The following is a 17,069-nucleotide window of genomic DNA, read 5'->3' on the forward strand; positions in this document are numbered from 1 at the left end:
ATTGCGCGGTCTGCTTAGGCAAATGAAAATGCCAGCTTTATGCCAATCTACCCACCATCCTGTCATTTCTTACACCTGGAAGAGGTTTAGGAAAGCAGCTAATGGAGAATACGGGAATGGATTCTAATAAGAATGAAGAGTAGGAAGATTCACTGCAAAACAGCTCCAGAACTATTCTATTAACTTCCAGGACTAAGAAGCAGCATGGCCTAGTGGAACGAGGATAGGCCTGCGAGTCAGAGGACCTGGTTCTAATCCTGCTCTGCCCCTTGCCGACTGTGTGACCTTGTACAAGTTGCTTGACTTCTCTGGGCCTCAGTTTCCTCATTGGTAAACTAGGGTTTCCATACATGTTCTCCCTCCTTCTTAGCCTGCAAGATAGGAATCGTATCCAACCTGATTATTTTGCAGTTACCCATGTGCTTAGTACAGCGATGGGCCGGAGCACTTAATCAATCAGTCATTCACCCTACTGAGTGAGTGCTTAATGTATGCAGAGCACTGTGCTAAGCAGTTGGGAAAGTACAGTACAACAGAGTAGGTAGACACATTCCCTGCCCCACAATGAGCTTACAGTCAAATACTAGGATTATTATTAGAACTATTCCGGAACTATACTATAAATGCGCTCGATGGCCGCATGAATAAAGGTACATCATGGCTTGGACACCTAAAACATTTTACCACGCTAGTAAAATATAGGCAGCAGGGTGGCTGAAAGGAACAGGGAGCAAGGATTATTTAGTCCAATAAGATTCTATGAGGTTTATTAGCCATTTCTCCCCAGGTTTTTGCTTCAGGAAGGACACCGGGCACACACCCCATGATTCAGGGGTTGACAGAAGTCTCCCTTTACTCCTTAGACTGTGTTCCCCATGTGGGACAGGGATTGCATCCAACTCGACCTTCTTTGTATCTATCTCAGGACTTAGTACGGGACTTGGTGGATGGAGGGTGGGCCTGTGGATCATGAGGACCGGGGTTCTAATCCTGGCATCCCGGCATCACCACTTGTCTGCTGTGTGACCTTGGGCAAGTCACTTTGCTTCTCTGGGCCTCGGTTACCTCATCTGTGAAATGGGGATTAAGACCGAGAGTCCTGTGGGGGACACGGATGTCCGGCCCCTTCGGCTTTGTAGAGTGCCCAGCACTTAGTAGAGTGCCTGGCATGTAATAAGTGCTTAACAAATATCACAATTATTATTATTAGGGCCAGGATAAGGAGGCTGGCTGAGTAGCCGCACCTTCCAGATGCAGCCTGATAAATTAGTTCTGAAGGAGAGTGAGGTGGGTGTGAAAATCTCATGGGCTGTCATGCTTGATGATGATAATAATACCTTAATAGCACCTTGATTTTTTCCAAAGCAGTTTCCTATCATCTATATCTCATTTTATCTTCCCTATATTCCTGGGAGGTAGAGAGAGGCAGGTATTAATATCTCCATCTTATAGATGAGGAAACTGAAGCTCACAGAAGTTAGGTGACCTGCCCAAGGTCACACATGTGGGCCCAAGAGAGAGCTGGGATGAAGCCCCCCTACCCCCTCCGGTCTCGGGACTCCCGGAGTCTCATCCTCTCCACTAAATCATGTTGCTACTTGGCACTTCAAGGTCATTTTCGACCAAATATTTCAAACAATTTGATGACCAAAACATCTTTCAGGAGTAAGGAAACCTAATTAAAGATGGGTAAACAGAGAAATGCCCAGGAAGGTTCAGTGACCACCCCCCACCTCCCCAGAGTGACCCCAAAATGTCAGTTCGAGGTCAGGAATGAAACTGACCTCTTGTACTAAACCAGAACTGCTTCCTCGCTCCCCAAGGAAAGGGACATTCTCTACTGATGTTTGAGCCTGGGAAAATCTGCAAATATTTCCTTGATAATGGCTGGTTTTGCACACTGCTTATCCTCAAACCTAATCCCAAGCATACACAGTTCTCACAGTCCGGCTCCCCTTTCACTCAGACCCAAAAAGTGTTTGTCGGTGATGAGTAGGATTTATCAGAAAGTTTCAGGATGGGTGCAGTCCCAGGCGGATCGATTCCGGGCTACGAGACCGTGTCCTTCTGTGCCCCTCTCAACGGCCCTGGAAACCACAGTCACTTTCCAGACGGTGCCACGACCCCCTGACCCGGCTTCCAGCTGGCACGGCCTCAGAGGACCCCCTTGAGGGTTTCCAGGTGGCAACACGGTGGTGAGAGAGAAGACTCAGATGGGGCAGGAGTTGGAAAAGCCTACTGCTGTCCATCAGTCTTATTAGGGTTCCCATTCATTCATTCAAACATATTTATTGAGCGCTCACTGTGTGTAGAGCACTGTAATAAGTGCTTGGGAGAGCACAATATAACAGTAAAGAGACACATTCCCCGCCCACCACGAGCTTACACACCCGTGTTGGGCTGGGCCACTTGACTCCAAAGTCATTGGTCCTAGTTTCCTGTTCCCACCCCGTGACCTCAAGCAGGCTGGTCATCAGAACAATTTTCCACTAAACTTCCATCCCACGCAGATGCAGCTGATGATTGGCCGAGCAGACCTCTGGAAGAGGCGATGCTATTTACCGAGGTAGAATGCATCACGTTAAGAGGTTGGGAAGTTCATCAGAAGTACAAGACGGGATCCCCATCAGTAAGACCTGGGTTCTAATCCTGCCTCCATCCCTTGCCTGCTCCGTGACCTCAGACAACAATAATTGTGGTACTTGTTAAGCGCTTATATGTGTCTGTACTAAGCGCTGAAGTGGATACAAGCAAATCGGGTGGGACGTAGTCCCCGTCCCCCATGGGACTCACCATCTTAATCCCCATTTAACAGATTGAGTAACTGAGCCACAGAGAAGTGACGTGATTTGCCCAAGGTCCACGGCGGACAAGTGGCGGAGCCGGGATTAGAACCCAGATCCTCTGACTCCCGGGCCCGTGTTCTTTCCACTAGGCACTTTACTCTTCTGGGCCTGAGTTTTCTCATTGATAAAAGAGGGTAAAATCCTTCTTCTCCCTTCCTCTTAGATGTGAGCCCCATAAGGGACGGGGATTGTATCTGATCTTATTGTATAGCAAGGCCTTTTGGAAAGAGCACAGCCCTGGGAGTCAGAGGACCTGGTTTCTAATCCCACATACCTGCTGAGTGATCTTGGGCAAGTCAATTCACTTCTCTGTGCCTCAGTTCCTTCATCTGCAAAATGAGGGTTTAATACCTGTTCTCCCTCTTATTTAGACAGTGAGGGACCCGATTAACTCATATCTGACCCAGTGCTTAGTACAGTCCTCGGCGCATAGTAAGCACTTACCAAATCATAGCACTGCCCCAGTGCTTAGTATAGTGCTTGGCACATAATAAGCACTTAACAGTACCACAATTATTTCATCTGCCCCAGTGCTTAGTACAATACTTGACACAGAGTATCTACGTACATATAATACTATGTACTTGACACGGTATCCGCTAAACAAATACCACAGTTATTATTAATATTAATAATAATGTTATATGTGCCAGGTGCTGTAGGGGGATTGGGTTGGACAGAGTCTCTGTCCCTCATGGGGCTCACCGTCTTAGCCCCCATTTTACGGATGAGCTAACTGAGGACCAGAGAAGTGAAGCGACTTGCCCAAAGTCACACAGCATACAAGTGGCGGAGCAAGGATTAGAACACATGACCTTCTGCCTCCCAGGCCATTGCTCTATCCACTATGCCATGCTGTTTCAGGTGGGAGATGCAGACGTGGGAAAATTTCTAAGCAACCCCATGTTAATATCCAGGCACACATACACACACACATACAAACACAGCAGATTACTCTGGAAAACAAGGAGGCAGGACATCTTATTTTGCTACCCAACATCCCGAAATTATCGGTAATCGTCTCCCCTCAATTTCAGAGCCCATGACTTCAGCTTTGCCCTTTCATTCAGGCCACCCGTTACAAAACCGTTATCTTTAATCTATCCGTTGTTTTTATTAAGCACTTACTGGGTGCAGAGCACCGTACTGAACACTTGGGAGAGTACAATATGACAATATAACAGAGTCGGTAGACACATTCCCTGCCCTCAACGAGCACTAAAATATTCATCTCCCTTCCCGGGCCGCGGCCTCACGATCTCTGACGTCGTATCGACTCGCCTCTATCCCAGTGTTTAGAACAGTGCTTGATATATAGTAGGCATTTAACCAATACCCCAGATAATGGTAACAATACCTTTGCCAAAGCAGCTCCTATCAGCCCTCCGCAAAGCTGTGAGATCCAGTAAGGGAAGAGCATCATGAAATTCAATCCTCCAATCAGCATGGCTGCCAAGGAAACGGCTGGGTTGAAGTGGCCACCACTTGAAATCATGGGAAAGAAGAGAGGAACAGTCAGATGGCCCCAGGAGGGATTCGGAATTTCAGCTGAGATAAAACGTATCCACTCAACGAAGGACGGTGGGTGCCGGGGCAGAGTGCCCAGGTAACGACACAACTGTTACCCCTCGCGGGAAGCAAGAGACGTGCTTAACCGCCATGGGTCACGGTTGAGAAGCAGCGTGGCCTAGTGGATAGCGCGTGGGCCTCAGAGTCAGGAGGACCTGGGTTCTAATCCCAGCTCCGCCACTTGTCTGCTGTGTGGGCAAATCGCTTCGCTTCAGTTACTCCCCTTCTAGACTGTGAGCTCGATGTGGGCAGGGAACGTATCTGTAATACTGTCATATTGTAATAATAATAATAATAATGTTGGCTTTTGTTAAGCACTTACTATGTGCAGAGCACTGTTCTAAGCGTTGGGATAGAAACAAGGTGATCAACCTGTCCCACGTGAGGCTCACAGGCTTCATCCCCATTTGACAGATGAGGTCACTGAGGCCCAGAGAAGTGAAGTGACTTGCCCACAGTCACCCAGCTGACAAGTGGCAGATCCGGGATTGGAACCCATGACTCTGTCTCCCAGGCCCGAGCTCTTTCCACTGAGCTACGCTGTACTCTCCCAAGCACTTAACACGGTGCTCTGCACCGTGTAAGTGCTCACTAAATACGATTGACTGGCTGACTCTGTAAAATGGGGATTAAGACTGAGCGCCATGTGGGACGTGGGCCTGTGCCCAACCGGATTAACCTGTATCTACCCCAGCGCTTCGAACAGTGTTTGAACTATGGTAAATACTTAACAAATACCATTATCATCATCATCACGTGGGACGTGGGCCTGTGCCCAACTTGATGAACTTGTATGGACCCCACCGCCTGGCACACGGTAAGCACTACTCTAGAGTGAAACTCATTGTGAGCAGGAATGTGTCTGTTTATTACGGTACAGTATGCTCACGAGCGCTCAGCACAGTGCTCTGCACACAGTAACTGCTCGACAAATACGATTGAATGAATGAACAAATACCGTTAATTAAAAAAAAGAGGACTTGCAGCCCAAATTGCTGCTGCACTAGTCAAGCTTGCAGCCAGTAGAAAGGGCACAGGTGTGACCATCTGGAGGGTCGGTTTTGGGTGGCGGGGGAGAGAAGGGGGTCCCTGACGCTGGGATGTATGGACCGTATGGATGTATGGACTATAAACGCGTTGTGGACAGGGAATGCGTCTCCTAATTCTGTCGTATCGCACTCTCCCAAGCGCTTAGTACACGGCTCTGCACACGGTAAGCGCTCAATAAATATGCTCGATCGATCGATCGATGAATACGATCGATTGAACCGACGGCTCCCTCAGTGGATGGCCGGGCAAGGTATCCTGAGAAGCAGCGTGGCTAAGTGGAAAGAGCACAGGCTTGGGAGCCTGCTCGTGGGTTCTAATCCTGCCTCCGCCACTTGTCAGCTGTGTGATTTTGGGCAAGTCACTTAACTTCTCTGGGCTTCTGTTCCCTCATCTGTAAAGTGGGGGTTAAGACCGCGAGCCCAAGTAGGACAACCTGATTACCTTGTATCTACCCCAGGGCTTAGATCAGTGCTCGGCACAAAGTGAGCGCTTAACAAATACCGTTGGTATTATTAAGCCAACGCTTAATAATAACGCTTAGTCCAGTGCTCTGCACACAGTAAGCACCAGCCTACCCCTCTACCGTATCCACTAGGCCCCACTGCTTCTTAAAGCCATGTTAAGTTATTGTTTGCAACTTCCAGTAGCCTCTGGGTCAGGGTTGGGGGCCCAAGAGCTGCTCAGAAAACACTGGAGGACAGCTGGCAGACCGAGTCACAGACGGGGTAAACCACAAAAGCCTTCCGAGTCAGGCAATCATCTTAACTGAGCGCTTACTGTGTGCAGAGCACTGTATTAAGTGCTTAGGAGAAGACAATAGAACAATATAACAGACACATTCCCTGCCCACAACGAGCTTACAGTCTAGAGGACTGAACAACCTAGAGCCACCTGCCCTGGCTTCCCATTCACCGGCAACAGGTTGTTTCGATGCGTACGTATCTATAATTCTATTTATTTATACTGAGGCCTGTTTACTTGTTTTGAGGTCTGCCTTACCCCTTCCAGACTGTAAACCCGGTGTGGACAGGGATTGTCTCTGCTCGTTGCCGAATTCTACTTTCCGACCGCTTAGTACAGTGCTCTGCACGGTGGTAATCACTCAATAAATACGATTGCATGAATGAATGAATAGACAGGTGATGAGGGGGGATGGGAGAGCCCAGTTCCAAACGCTAACGTCTCCCTTCAAACTGGGGCCGAGAGAAGGAGGAAGACGGAGGGAGAGAAGCGAGAAGGAAAGGGAAGCGCCCGGAAGGGGATCTCCATTAAACACGGGCTGATCCTGGCTCATCGGGAGCTTTTCTCCTCCCTTGTCCTCCCCTCATTCTTCCCGCTCAACCCCGTAACCATCTGAGCATTTATTTTAAAGTGACCGTCCTACGGGTTGGCTACTTCCGGACATCCCTGATCAAGGAACTCACCCCCAACCATCTCTGCAGGAAGCCCCAGAGGTTCCAGAATTGATGTTCCCTCACAGAGCCTGGAGGGAATCCTCTAAACTCTGAGCTCTTGGTGGGTTGTTATAGGGTACTCTCCCAAACGCTTAGTACAGTGCTCTGCACGTAGTAAGCGCTCGATAAATTACAACTGAAATACGAATGGTTGGGAATCCCTGTTCTCCCTCCCCTTCGGTTTGTGAGCCCCGTGTCGGACAGGGACTGTGTCCAACGTGATTATGTTGTCTCTCCTCCGGCGTTTAGTATTAGACTATTTACGACTAGAGTGTTTGAAATTAACACTGCGTGGGCGTGTACATATATTTTGATTTTAAATGTTTATATATCTTGTGTCTACCAACTCTGTTATATTGTGCTCTCCCACGCCCTTAGTACAGTCAGTGCTCTTCGCACAGCTAGCGCTCAATAAATTTATAATTTATCACTAGAGCCTGAGAGGAACTCATCAAAGAGGTAATTCAATATGCATGTATATATAAATGCGTGTGTCTGTATGGAGGGAGAAAATATTATCAATAATAATAATAATGGTATTTGTTAAGCAATTACTATGTGCCAAGCACTGTCCCAAGCACTGGAGTAGATACAAGGTCATCAGGTTGTCCCACATGAGGCTCACAGTCCTAATCCCCATTTTACAGATGAGGTAACTGAGGCACAGAGAAGTTAAGTGACTTGCCCAAAGTCACACAGGTGCTAAGTGGCACAGCCGGGATTAGAACCTACGACCTCTGACTCCCAAGCCCGCACTCTTTCCACTAAGCCACGCGGCTTCAAAATAAGCTCATAAATGCCCTGCACACAGTAGCCGCACAATTAAATACACTGAATTGATTGACTGATAAATGATCGACTTGATCGAAGGTAAGGAGAGTAGCCTTTTAAATTCAGAAATGGTCAGGTCCCTATTTCGGCTCAAGTTGTGTTGCCTAACGGATAGAGCACAGGCCTGGGAGTCAAAAGGTCCTGGATTCTAATCCCAGCTCCACCACTTGTCTGCTGCGCAACCTTGGGGAAGTCACTTCACTTCTCTGGGTCTCAGTTCCCTCATCTGTAAAAGGGGGATGAAGACTGTGAGTCCCATGTAAGTGGGACTATGCCCAACTTGATTAGCTTGTATCCACCCCAGCACTGAGAATAGTGCCTGGAACATAGTAAGCACTTAACAAATACCATTTTTTTAAAAAAAATGAAAGAAATTAAAGGCAAGAGACATTACCATGCCTTTAGGAGAAGGGGGCTGCCCAGAGGTCCAAGATTGAACGCAACAAGGATTGTCAGGGTTTCCAAACAATTAAAACCGTAAGCTCGTTGTGGGCAGGGAATGTGTCCGTTTATTGTTACACCGTACTCTTCCAAGCGCTCAGTTCAGTGCTTCGCACACAGTCAGTGCTCAATCAATACGACTGAATGAATAAATGAATGAATGAAGGAATAATGAGCTTGGCTTACCGCAAGGCCAGCGGGACCCCCAAAAAGGGATCTGGGAGAAAAGAAAAGGAAGAGGAGGCAAAGCTCACACCTGCAAATGTCGCTCTCCACATGATCGAGGGGTGGCTGAGAACCGAGAAGACCCCAGGGAGGGCCGGCTCGGTCAAAACAAAGCCCTCACTTCCCCTTTTCGAGGGGCCGTGGGAACAGCGCAGAGATGCTGAAAATACTCTCCGGTCAAGGGCCCCAACTTCCCTTTCATGCAAAGTTTCCTACTTGAGGACCTGTTTTCTCATCCGCCCTTTTGGATGGCGCAGTCGACCGATCGATCCATCATATTTACTGAGCGTTTACGGCGTGCACGACATGGTACTGAGCGCTTGGAAGAATACACTATAACGGAGTTGGCAGACGTGTTCCCTGCCCACAGTGAGTTTACAGCCTAGAGGGAGAGATGTCAGCATCAAGTCTTTTCACACGAAGCTCCAGGAAGTCCTGGAATGAAGAGAAAAGCAGCATGGCCTAGTGGATAGGGCACGGGCCTGGAAGTCGGAAGGACCTGGGTTCTAATCCCCGTTCCGCCACTAAGTCTGCTGTGTGACCTTGGGCAAATCGCTTAACTTCTCTGTGCCTCAGTTACCTCAGCTGGAAAGTGGGGATTACGACTCTGAGGCCTATGGTATTTGTTAGGCACTTACTACGTACCAGGCACTATTCTAAGCACCAGAGTAGATACAAGATAGTCACACTGGACACCGTCCCTGTCCCACACGGGGCTCACAGTCTTAATCCCCATTTTACAGTTGAGGGAACTGAGGCACAGGGAAGTGAAGTGACTTGACAAAGTTCCCACGGCAGACAAGTGGAGGAGCTGGGATTAGAACCCGCAACCTTCTGACTCCCAGGCCTGTGCTCTATCCACTACGTCACAAGACAAGGCACCGACCAGATCTAAGATAGAATCGTCGATTATCTTGTCCGCGGGGCCTCGAACACTGTCTTCACCGGGAATGCGAACACAAATGTCATTTGATTAAAGCGGTCCGCACGAGGCGGTGCCGACGACGACTGTGATTTACAACCGGCGAACCCCAGTAATAAATTATGGTCTAAACGGATGATATAGATTTGTGAGACCATGCGTACTCCTCATTATTCTGCTTTAATTAAAAAGGTAATGGAATTACTGGGCTTTAATTGACTGAACCAATAGAGAATTAATTTTGAAGTGAATTCATTTCCAGGCATTATAGGGCAGTCATTATATGATAATTCCCAGCACCCTCGCGGCAGGGGGCTCACAAAATAAAAGATATCTGTACCTCGTCACTGGAATATAATGGAAGGGGATAAACACTGGGGAGGGAGACAAATTGTCCAGAGCCCGGACGGGAGGAACCGGACTAATAAGGAGAAGACCACTGGCTGCTAGAGGGGCTGCTGTGGGTGGAGCAGGAATCTCAGGCAGGAGGGAGTGGGTCGGCTGACCCCCGAGTGACTGTAGGACGAATTCATTCCCAGAGAAATAGCCTAGAAGGATCTCCCCGAGTGTGGCGGTGTGGATAATTATAACGACTGAGATATTTTAAGCCCCTGCTAGGCGTCGAGTGCTGGAATAGATACAGTGGACACAGTCCTATCCCACGTGGGGCTCACCGTCTAAAAATGAGGGGGAACAGATATCTTATCCCCATTTGACAGATGAAGAAACTGAGTCAGAGGGAGGATTAGTGACTTGCCGAGGTCACGCGGCCGAGCCGAGCTAAAACTCAGGTCTGCTGGCTCCCAGGCTTGGGCTCCGCCCACGAGGCTGCACTACCCCTCAGCGGGAGGACTAGGGGAGAGACTTGTCCAGGGGCTCAGAGAGGAGCTACTGCACAGGCCTGGGGGATTGGGGAGGGCAAAAGCTCAAATCCGGCAGCCTGGCGGGCACAGACGGGGGTCACCTCAGTGTGTCCTTCACGGCAAGGCTAGGCCTCGCTCCACTCCTCACTCCTATGCCCAGTTTTCTGGACGGGGACCTGGAAACCTGGGAGAGGCATCCTGGGCCCTGCCGATTCAAACGCTGTCCTCCTTAGCCTTGCAAACAGAAGAGTCACTTTCACGCATTTAATAATAATAATGTTGGTATTGGTTAAGCGCTCACTATGTGCCGAGCACTGTTCTAAGCGCTGGGGTAGACACGGGGGAATCAGGTTGTCCCACGTGGGGCTCGCAGTCTTAATCCCCATTTTACAGATGAGGTAACTGAGGCACAGAGAAGTGAAGTGACTAGAGAAGCAGAGTGGCCTAGAGAACAATAATAATAATAATAATTGTGATATTTCTTAAGCACTTATTACGTGCCAGGCACTACACTAAGCACTGGGTGGGATTCAAGCAAATCGGGTCGGATTCAGTCTGTGTCCCACACGAGGCTCACGGTCTTAATCCCCATTTTACAGATGAGATACTGAGGCACAGTGAAGTGAAGTGACTTACCCAAGGTCACACAGCAGACAAGTGGCAAGGCTGGAATTAGAACCTTCACCTTCTGACTTCCAGTCCCATGCTCTATCCATCACACCATGCTGCTTCCCCAAGGCTGGAAGTCAGAGGACTCGGGTTCTAATCCAGTCACTGCACCTCGCTTACCGTGTGACCTTGGGCAAGTCGCTTAACTTCTCTGTGCCCCAGCATCTGTAAAATGGCAATTTAATTCTACTCACTTGTACTTCAGCCTGTGAGCCCGGTATGGAAAAGGGACCATGTCCAGCCTGGTTATGTAATAATAATAATAATAATGATAATGTCGGTATTTGTTAAGCGCTTACTATGTGCAGAGCACCGTTCTAAGCGCTGGGGTAGATACAGGGTAATCAGGTTGTCCCACGTGAGGCTCACAGTCTTAATCCCCATTTTACAGATGAGGGAACTGAGGCACAGAGAAGCTAAGTGACTTGCCCACAGTCACACAGCTGCCAAGTGGCAGAGCCGGGATTCGAACCCAAGACCTCTGACTCCCAAGCCCATGCTCTTTTCACTGAGCTATGCTGCTTCAATCAACTCGTCTGCTGTGGGACCGCAGTGACTTCACTTCTCTGGGCCCCGGTTTCCTCATCTGTAAAATGGGGACTAAATACCCGATCTCCCTCCCTCCTTATACTGTGAGCTCCCTGTGGGACAGGAACAGTGTCTGACCTGGCTATCTTGAATCTATCCCAGAGCTTGGCGCATTATACGCCCTTAACCAATCCCACCCTGATTATTATTGAGCTTCTGAGGGTTTGTTTTCCTCATTTGAACTTGCTTCTTTCTTTAAAAAATAAAAACAGCAAGAGCTGAGACCCTAGTTTTTAAAGCCAACTCTCCACCCTCTGTGACCACGGGGAGACTGATAGAAAAGGGATAATTAAAATCTACAGATGATCCAGAAAGCTCATTTTCACCTAACTGGCCCTGTACAGACAAGAGGTAGCCAAACCGATCGATCTGCATGCCATCTCCTCTTTACCTCCCCAGAGTGACGTGCCAAGGGGAAGCGGAATGGGCTTCCATCGATGGCAAGAGCGAGAAAATAATTATGGTATGATGACCATGTGCCGGTCGCTGTACTAAGCGCTGGGGTAGATGCAAGCAAATCGGGTTGGACACGGTCCCTGTCCCATGTGGGGCTCACAGTTCTCAATCTCCATTTTACAGATGTCACTGCGGCTCGGAGAAGGAAGGTGACTTGCCCGAGGTCACACAGCCGACCCGTGGCAGAGCCGGGATTCGAACCCACTCCTCCGACTCCCGGGCTCATGCTCTATCCACTAAGCCACGCTGCTTCTCCGAAGATGGAGGAGTAGTGGGGTGGGTATAATCCATCAAGTGGGATATCAGGTCTGAATGGATTGAGCTGTTGGCTGTGTTTGGAATCCAGATCGGAGCCCTCTTTCCAAGAATTCCAAGGCTACCTAGAATTTGAACGCCTTCTAAGGACTGCCCGGGATAGAAATAGGAAGCTGGGGATAGAGGAGGGAAGCAGCTGGAAAATCTTCTGCTGACCATTCCCTCCTAGTGGGACATTCAGACACTTGGAATTTTCTGAGAACCACTTGGTGTTTTCCCTTCCCATCCTCATGCAGATATTATTATTATCATTCTTATTTTCTTCTTATTATTATTAATACACACTCTTGGGAAACCTGAAGCCTAACCCCTTCTGTTTCAGAGCAGCACGGGGTGATGGTGAGGCGGGGGAGAGTTTCCCACCGTCTTCACCTCCGAAGCCACTCTGCCTGGTCCATTAATCATCCCGCAGATAACTCCGGAAGGCTGGCTGTGAATAGAAATCATAGACTGCTGCTTGAAACCAATTTCACGTGCAGTTCTTTTTTTTCAACCTGTTTATTCTGACTTTCTTGCAATCCATTGTATTTTTTTTTCTTTTAAATCCACTTACTTGCCACAGAACTGCCCTAGAATCTATTTTCTCTAGGAAATCAAATATTCAACAGTTTCTATATAATGCTCTCTCGGTCACTTGAAAAGCATCAGTGTTCAGAAGTTATTAAATCTCTCATGTGAAAAGGCAATTTCTCATCAGAAGCAGCTGATGCCTCCCTGAAGCCAGCCAAAGCCATTTGAAAGATTTCCACAACCTGCTTGCTTTTTCTTTCTTTTATGTTTTTTTTATATATAAATGAGAGAAATTATACCCAGCAAGACTCTCTCCCACTGACGGCTTTTCCCTCCCTTTCTCCTCATCTTCGGGCTTTAACATCACCTTTTTCAAGACCTCTAGTGCTATTTTCAGAGGAGGACAAGAGAAGCTCTCCAGAGGAACCCTTTGAGGAGCAGAGAGCCAGGCTCCGATCCCTCCATGAAACCCAACAGAGACACCGGGACAGTCACGATCCCCGACCGCAACTGAAGCGGTGTCGCCCAGTGGTTAGAGCCCACGCCTGAGCGTCAGAAGGACTTGAGTTCTAATCCTGACTCTGCCACTTGCCTTGTGTGACCTGGGACAAGTCACTTAACTTCTCTGGGCCTCAGTTACCTCATCTGTAAAACAGGGATAAGACTCGTGAGCCCCTTGTGGGACATGGACTGTGTCCAACATGATCGGCTTCTATCTACGTCGGCGCGTAATGCTACTATACTAAGCTGGCACCTATTAAGTGCTTTAAAATACCATTAAAAAAAGAAATGAACCACACCAGGTAGTTGGAAGCTCATCACTCAAACAGTCAATGGTAGAAGCAGCCTGGCTCAGTGGAAAGAGCCCGGGCTTGGGAGTCAGAGGTCGTGGGTTCGAATCCCTGCTCTGCCACTTGGCAGCCGTGTGACTGTGGGCAAGTCACTTAACTTCTCTTGGGCCTCAGTTACTTCATCTGTAAAATGGGGATTAACTGTGAGCCTCACGTGGGACAACCTGATTACCCTGTATCCACCCCAGCGCTTAGAACAGTGCTCTGCACATAGTAAGCGCTTAACAAATACCAACATTATTATTATTAATTCCTATACACAGAGCACTGTACCAAGTGCTTGAGAGAGCACTACGGAGTCTCTCCATAAAGTCTGGCACAATAACAATAGAATATATTATATGGTCTTCCTCGGACATCTCATTAACTGATCTAGCTAGGTATCTTCCCCACTGGAGGTCTCCATAAACAGAAATCTGACCCACGAAATACCTACCGGACTTCTCTTTTAGAATCCACTTAATTTGCCACCAAAGGCGATCGATCGATCGATCGTCTTTACCGAGCGCTAACTGTTCGCTGGGTGCTGTAGTTGGGGTATTGGAAGGCTCAGGAGCAGGTGAGCAGGGGTGAGCTATGGGGAACCAGTGTGGCCCAGTGGAAAGAGCTCGGGCCCGGCAGTCACCTAGGTTCTAATCCTCCCTCTGCCACTAGCCTGCTGTGAGACCCTGGACGAGTCACTTAAACTTCTCCGTGCCCCGGTTTCCTCATCTGTAAAATGGAGGTCCGATACCTGTTCCCTCTCCCCCTCTTAGACCGTGAGCCCCGCGTGGGACGGGGACCGTGTCCGACCCCATTATCCGCCCCAGCTCTCGGCACATACTAAGGGCTTAACAGAGACCACGGTCGTCTCCAAGGGCCGGACGCCAGATTAAAGGAGCCCGAGGTGCGCGCCTACCTGATGTTTCCCAAAATGGCGATGATGAGGCCAAGGGACAGTCCGTGCGCCAGGGCCGGCTGCAGCCTGCCCGTCCCGTCCGCGTTCTCGATGACGGACAGGCACCCGATGAAGACGAAGAGGGCGGAACCGACCGCCTCCGCCAGGCAGGGCTGCACGTTCCGCTCAAACCAGTGAGGCTCGGCGGGCCCCGACTGGCCTTCGCTGACGGGCTCCTTCTTCATCCCTCCCAATTCCACGTCGCACATGGGGGCGGCTGAAACAGGAGACGGGAAAGGAAGCGGGGTCACCCGAGCCCACCCCCAAAGCCTATTGAAGGCTCACCTCTTCCAAGAGGCCTTCCCTAACCCCCTCTTTCCTTTTCTCCCACTCCTTTCTGCGTCACCCTGACTTGCTCCCTTTATTCACCCTCTTCCCAGCCCCACGGCACTTATGTCCATATGTATCATTTATTTATATTAATATCTGCCTCCCCCTTTAGACCGTGAGCTCGTCGCGGGCAGGGAATGTGTCTATCGTTCTACTGTACTATCCCAAGCGCTCAGTACACAGTGCTTTGCACGTAGTAAGCGCTCAATAAATACGACTGACTGACAGACTGATAGAGCTCCTATTCCTACAAGCTCCCAGCCCCCCAGGGGAAGCTTGCTTCCCCATCCTGACGGGACTGAAACCTGCGGGCTCAAGCCGCGCTTCTCTCCCGCTGTCCATGGACGCCTTCGAGGCCCAGGCCAGGGGACCCAGAGCGGAGTTGGCGGCCTAGAGAAGCAGCGTGGCCTAGTGGCAAGAGGACGGGCTCGAGAGTCGGAGGACGCGGGTTCAGATCCCAGCTCCGCCACCTATCCGCTGTGTGACCGTGGGCAAGTCGCTTCACTCCTCTGTGCCTCACTTACCTCGTCTGTAAAATGGAGATTAAGATGGTGAGCCCCAACTGGGACCGGGGCCGTGTCTAACCTCGTTACCTTGTATCTTACCCAGCGCTTCGAACAGTGCTTGGCACACAGTAAGCGCTTCGCAAATACCATAATTATTATTATTAGAGAAAATAGCTACCTCTGACGTCCTCCTTTTGCAGTGCGGGCGCCTCTCGAGGAAGCCGGACTCTTCTCTCCACCCCTGCCGCAGGAAGAAGCCCGATAACTGTGCCCCTGGGCCGGCGGAGCGAGCGGAGCTTATCTCCTGGTGATACTGAAAGGCTTCCACCACTTGACCTGCCCCGCCGGGGTTTAAAAACCCTTCTGGATTGACATTGGTGCAAAGAATGCAATAAAATCGGAGAGGTGGGTCCTCCCGGCTATTGGAATGGAAACGTTATTTATCTCTGTAGGGCTATGGTTCAAGGATATTTTAAAGCTATCAGCTAACAGAGGGAAAAAAAAAATGCAATTCCTCTTACTGCATGACCCACAGGTGCAGGCCGTGGCTGTGTTCTGGAGGGTGATTCGTACTCGGAGGACTCTTGCGGTTCCTTGGACTGGGAGAACCACCGGCCTTTTCTCTTGCCAAACTCAAGGGACGCATGGACTTTCCAGAACCTGCCAGAAAATCCAAACTAAAGCATTCGGTGGTCCTTAACTTAAACCTGAGTGGAAATGAGGCAGGAGGATTTTTTGTTCCCTGAAACCCAAACCGGTACTCCCTCCAAGCCTCCATGCCTGGAAGAGAGATGAGGAAGGTGCTTAAGAGAAGCAGCGTGGCCAGAGGGTAGAGCCAGTCAATCAGTCAGTCGTATTTATTAAGAGCTTACTGTGTGCAGAGCACTGTATTAAGCGCTTGGGAGAGTACAATATAACAGAGTCCCTGCCCATAACGAGCCACATGGGCCTGGGAGTCAGAAGAAACTGGTTTCTGACTCCCAAGCCAAGGAGCGTGGCTTAGTGGAAAGAGCAGGGGTTTGGGAGTCGGAGGCCGTGGGTTCTAATCCCGGCTCCACCACTTGTCTGCTGGGTGACTTTGGGCAAGTCACTTCACTTCTCTGAGCTTCAGTTACCTCATCCGTAAAATGGGGATTAAGACTGTGAGCCCCACGTGGGACAACCTGATTACCTTGTATCTAACCCTGGTGCTTAGAACAGTGCTTGGCACATAGTAAGGGCTTAACAAATACTATAATTATCATTATTATTATTACTATTACTACTATTATTCCCTTGCTTTTCCAGGGAATAGCGTGGGAGCACGATAGCTCCTGCTATTCTCTAGGGACCGCAGGGAGAGCACTGAGCGTTCCCGCCAACGCACCAATCTTCCGGCTCCATGAACAAGACCAGCAGCTCGGTTGCCCTGAGGATCTGGACCAGGGGTCTAGGAGCAGATGCTTGGATGCCATCTGGCCCACAGAAAGTAATCAGAATGATGCTGGTATTTATTAAGCGCTTACTCTGTGCCAAGCACTGTGGTAAGTGCTGAGGCGGAGACATTTTTGGAACAGAGCGGTAGGAAGCCAACTTGAAATTCTTGTGAGAGGTTGCCAAGGAAGAGCTGGGGATGTTGGGTTCAAAATGTTTGCCTTCATTTTCTCTTGGAAAAAAGTCAGTCGTTCTCTTCCCTGTCCACCAGTAGTAATAACTGTACTATTTGT

General features: G+C 49.4%; 1 protein-coding gene across 1 annotated transcript in view; it reads right to left on the reverse strand.

Moving 5' to 3' along the window:
- AQP8 (aquaporin 8) overlaps positions 1–16,173 on the reverse strand; it is a 28,960-nt gene extending 12,787 nt beyond the window's left edge. The window contains exons 1-3 of the mRNA XM_029050036.2: positions 15,885–16,173; positions 14,489–14,744; positions 4,204–4,330 (exon numbers count right to left, since the gene is read on the reverse strand). Coding sequence (XP_028905869.1) covers positions 4,204–4,330; positions 14,489–14,736 — 375 coding nt within the window. The 5' untranslated portion in view covers positions 14,737–14,744; positions 15,885–16,173. The remainder of the gene's footprint in view (positions 1–4,203; positions 4,331–14,488; positions 14,745–15,884) is intronic.
- Positions 16,174–17,069: the final 896 nt, after the last annotated feature.

Source organism: Ornithorhynchus anatinus, chromosome 2, assembly GCF_004115215.2.
Source record: "Ornithorhynchus anatinus isolate Pmale09 chromosome 2, mOrnAna1.pri.v4, whole genome shotgun sequence".
Lineage (NCBI taxonomy): Eukaryota > Metazoa > Chordata > Mammalia > Monotremata > Ornithorhynchidae > Ornithorhynchus > Ornithorhynchus anatinus.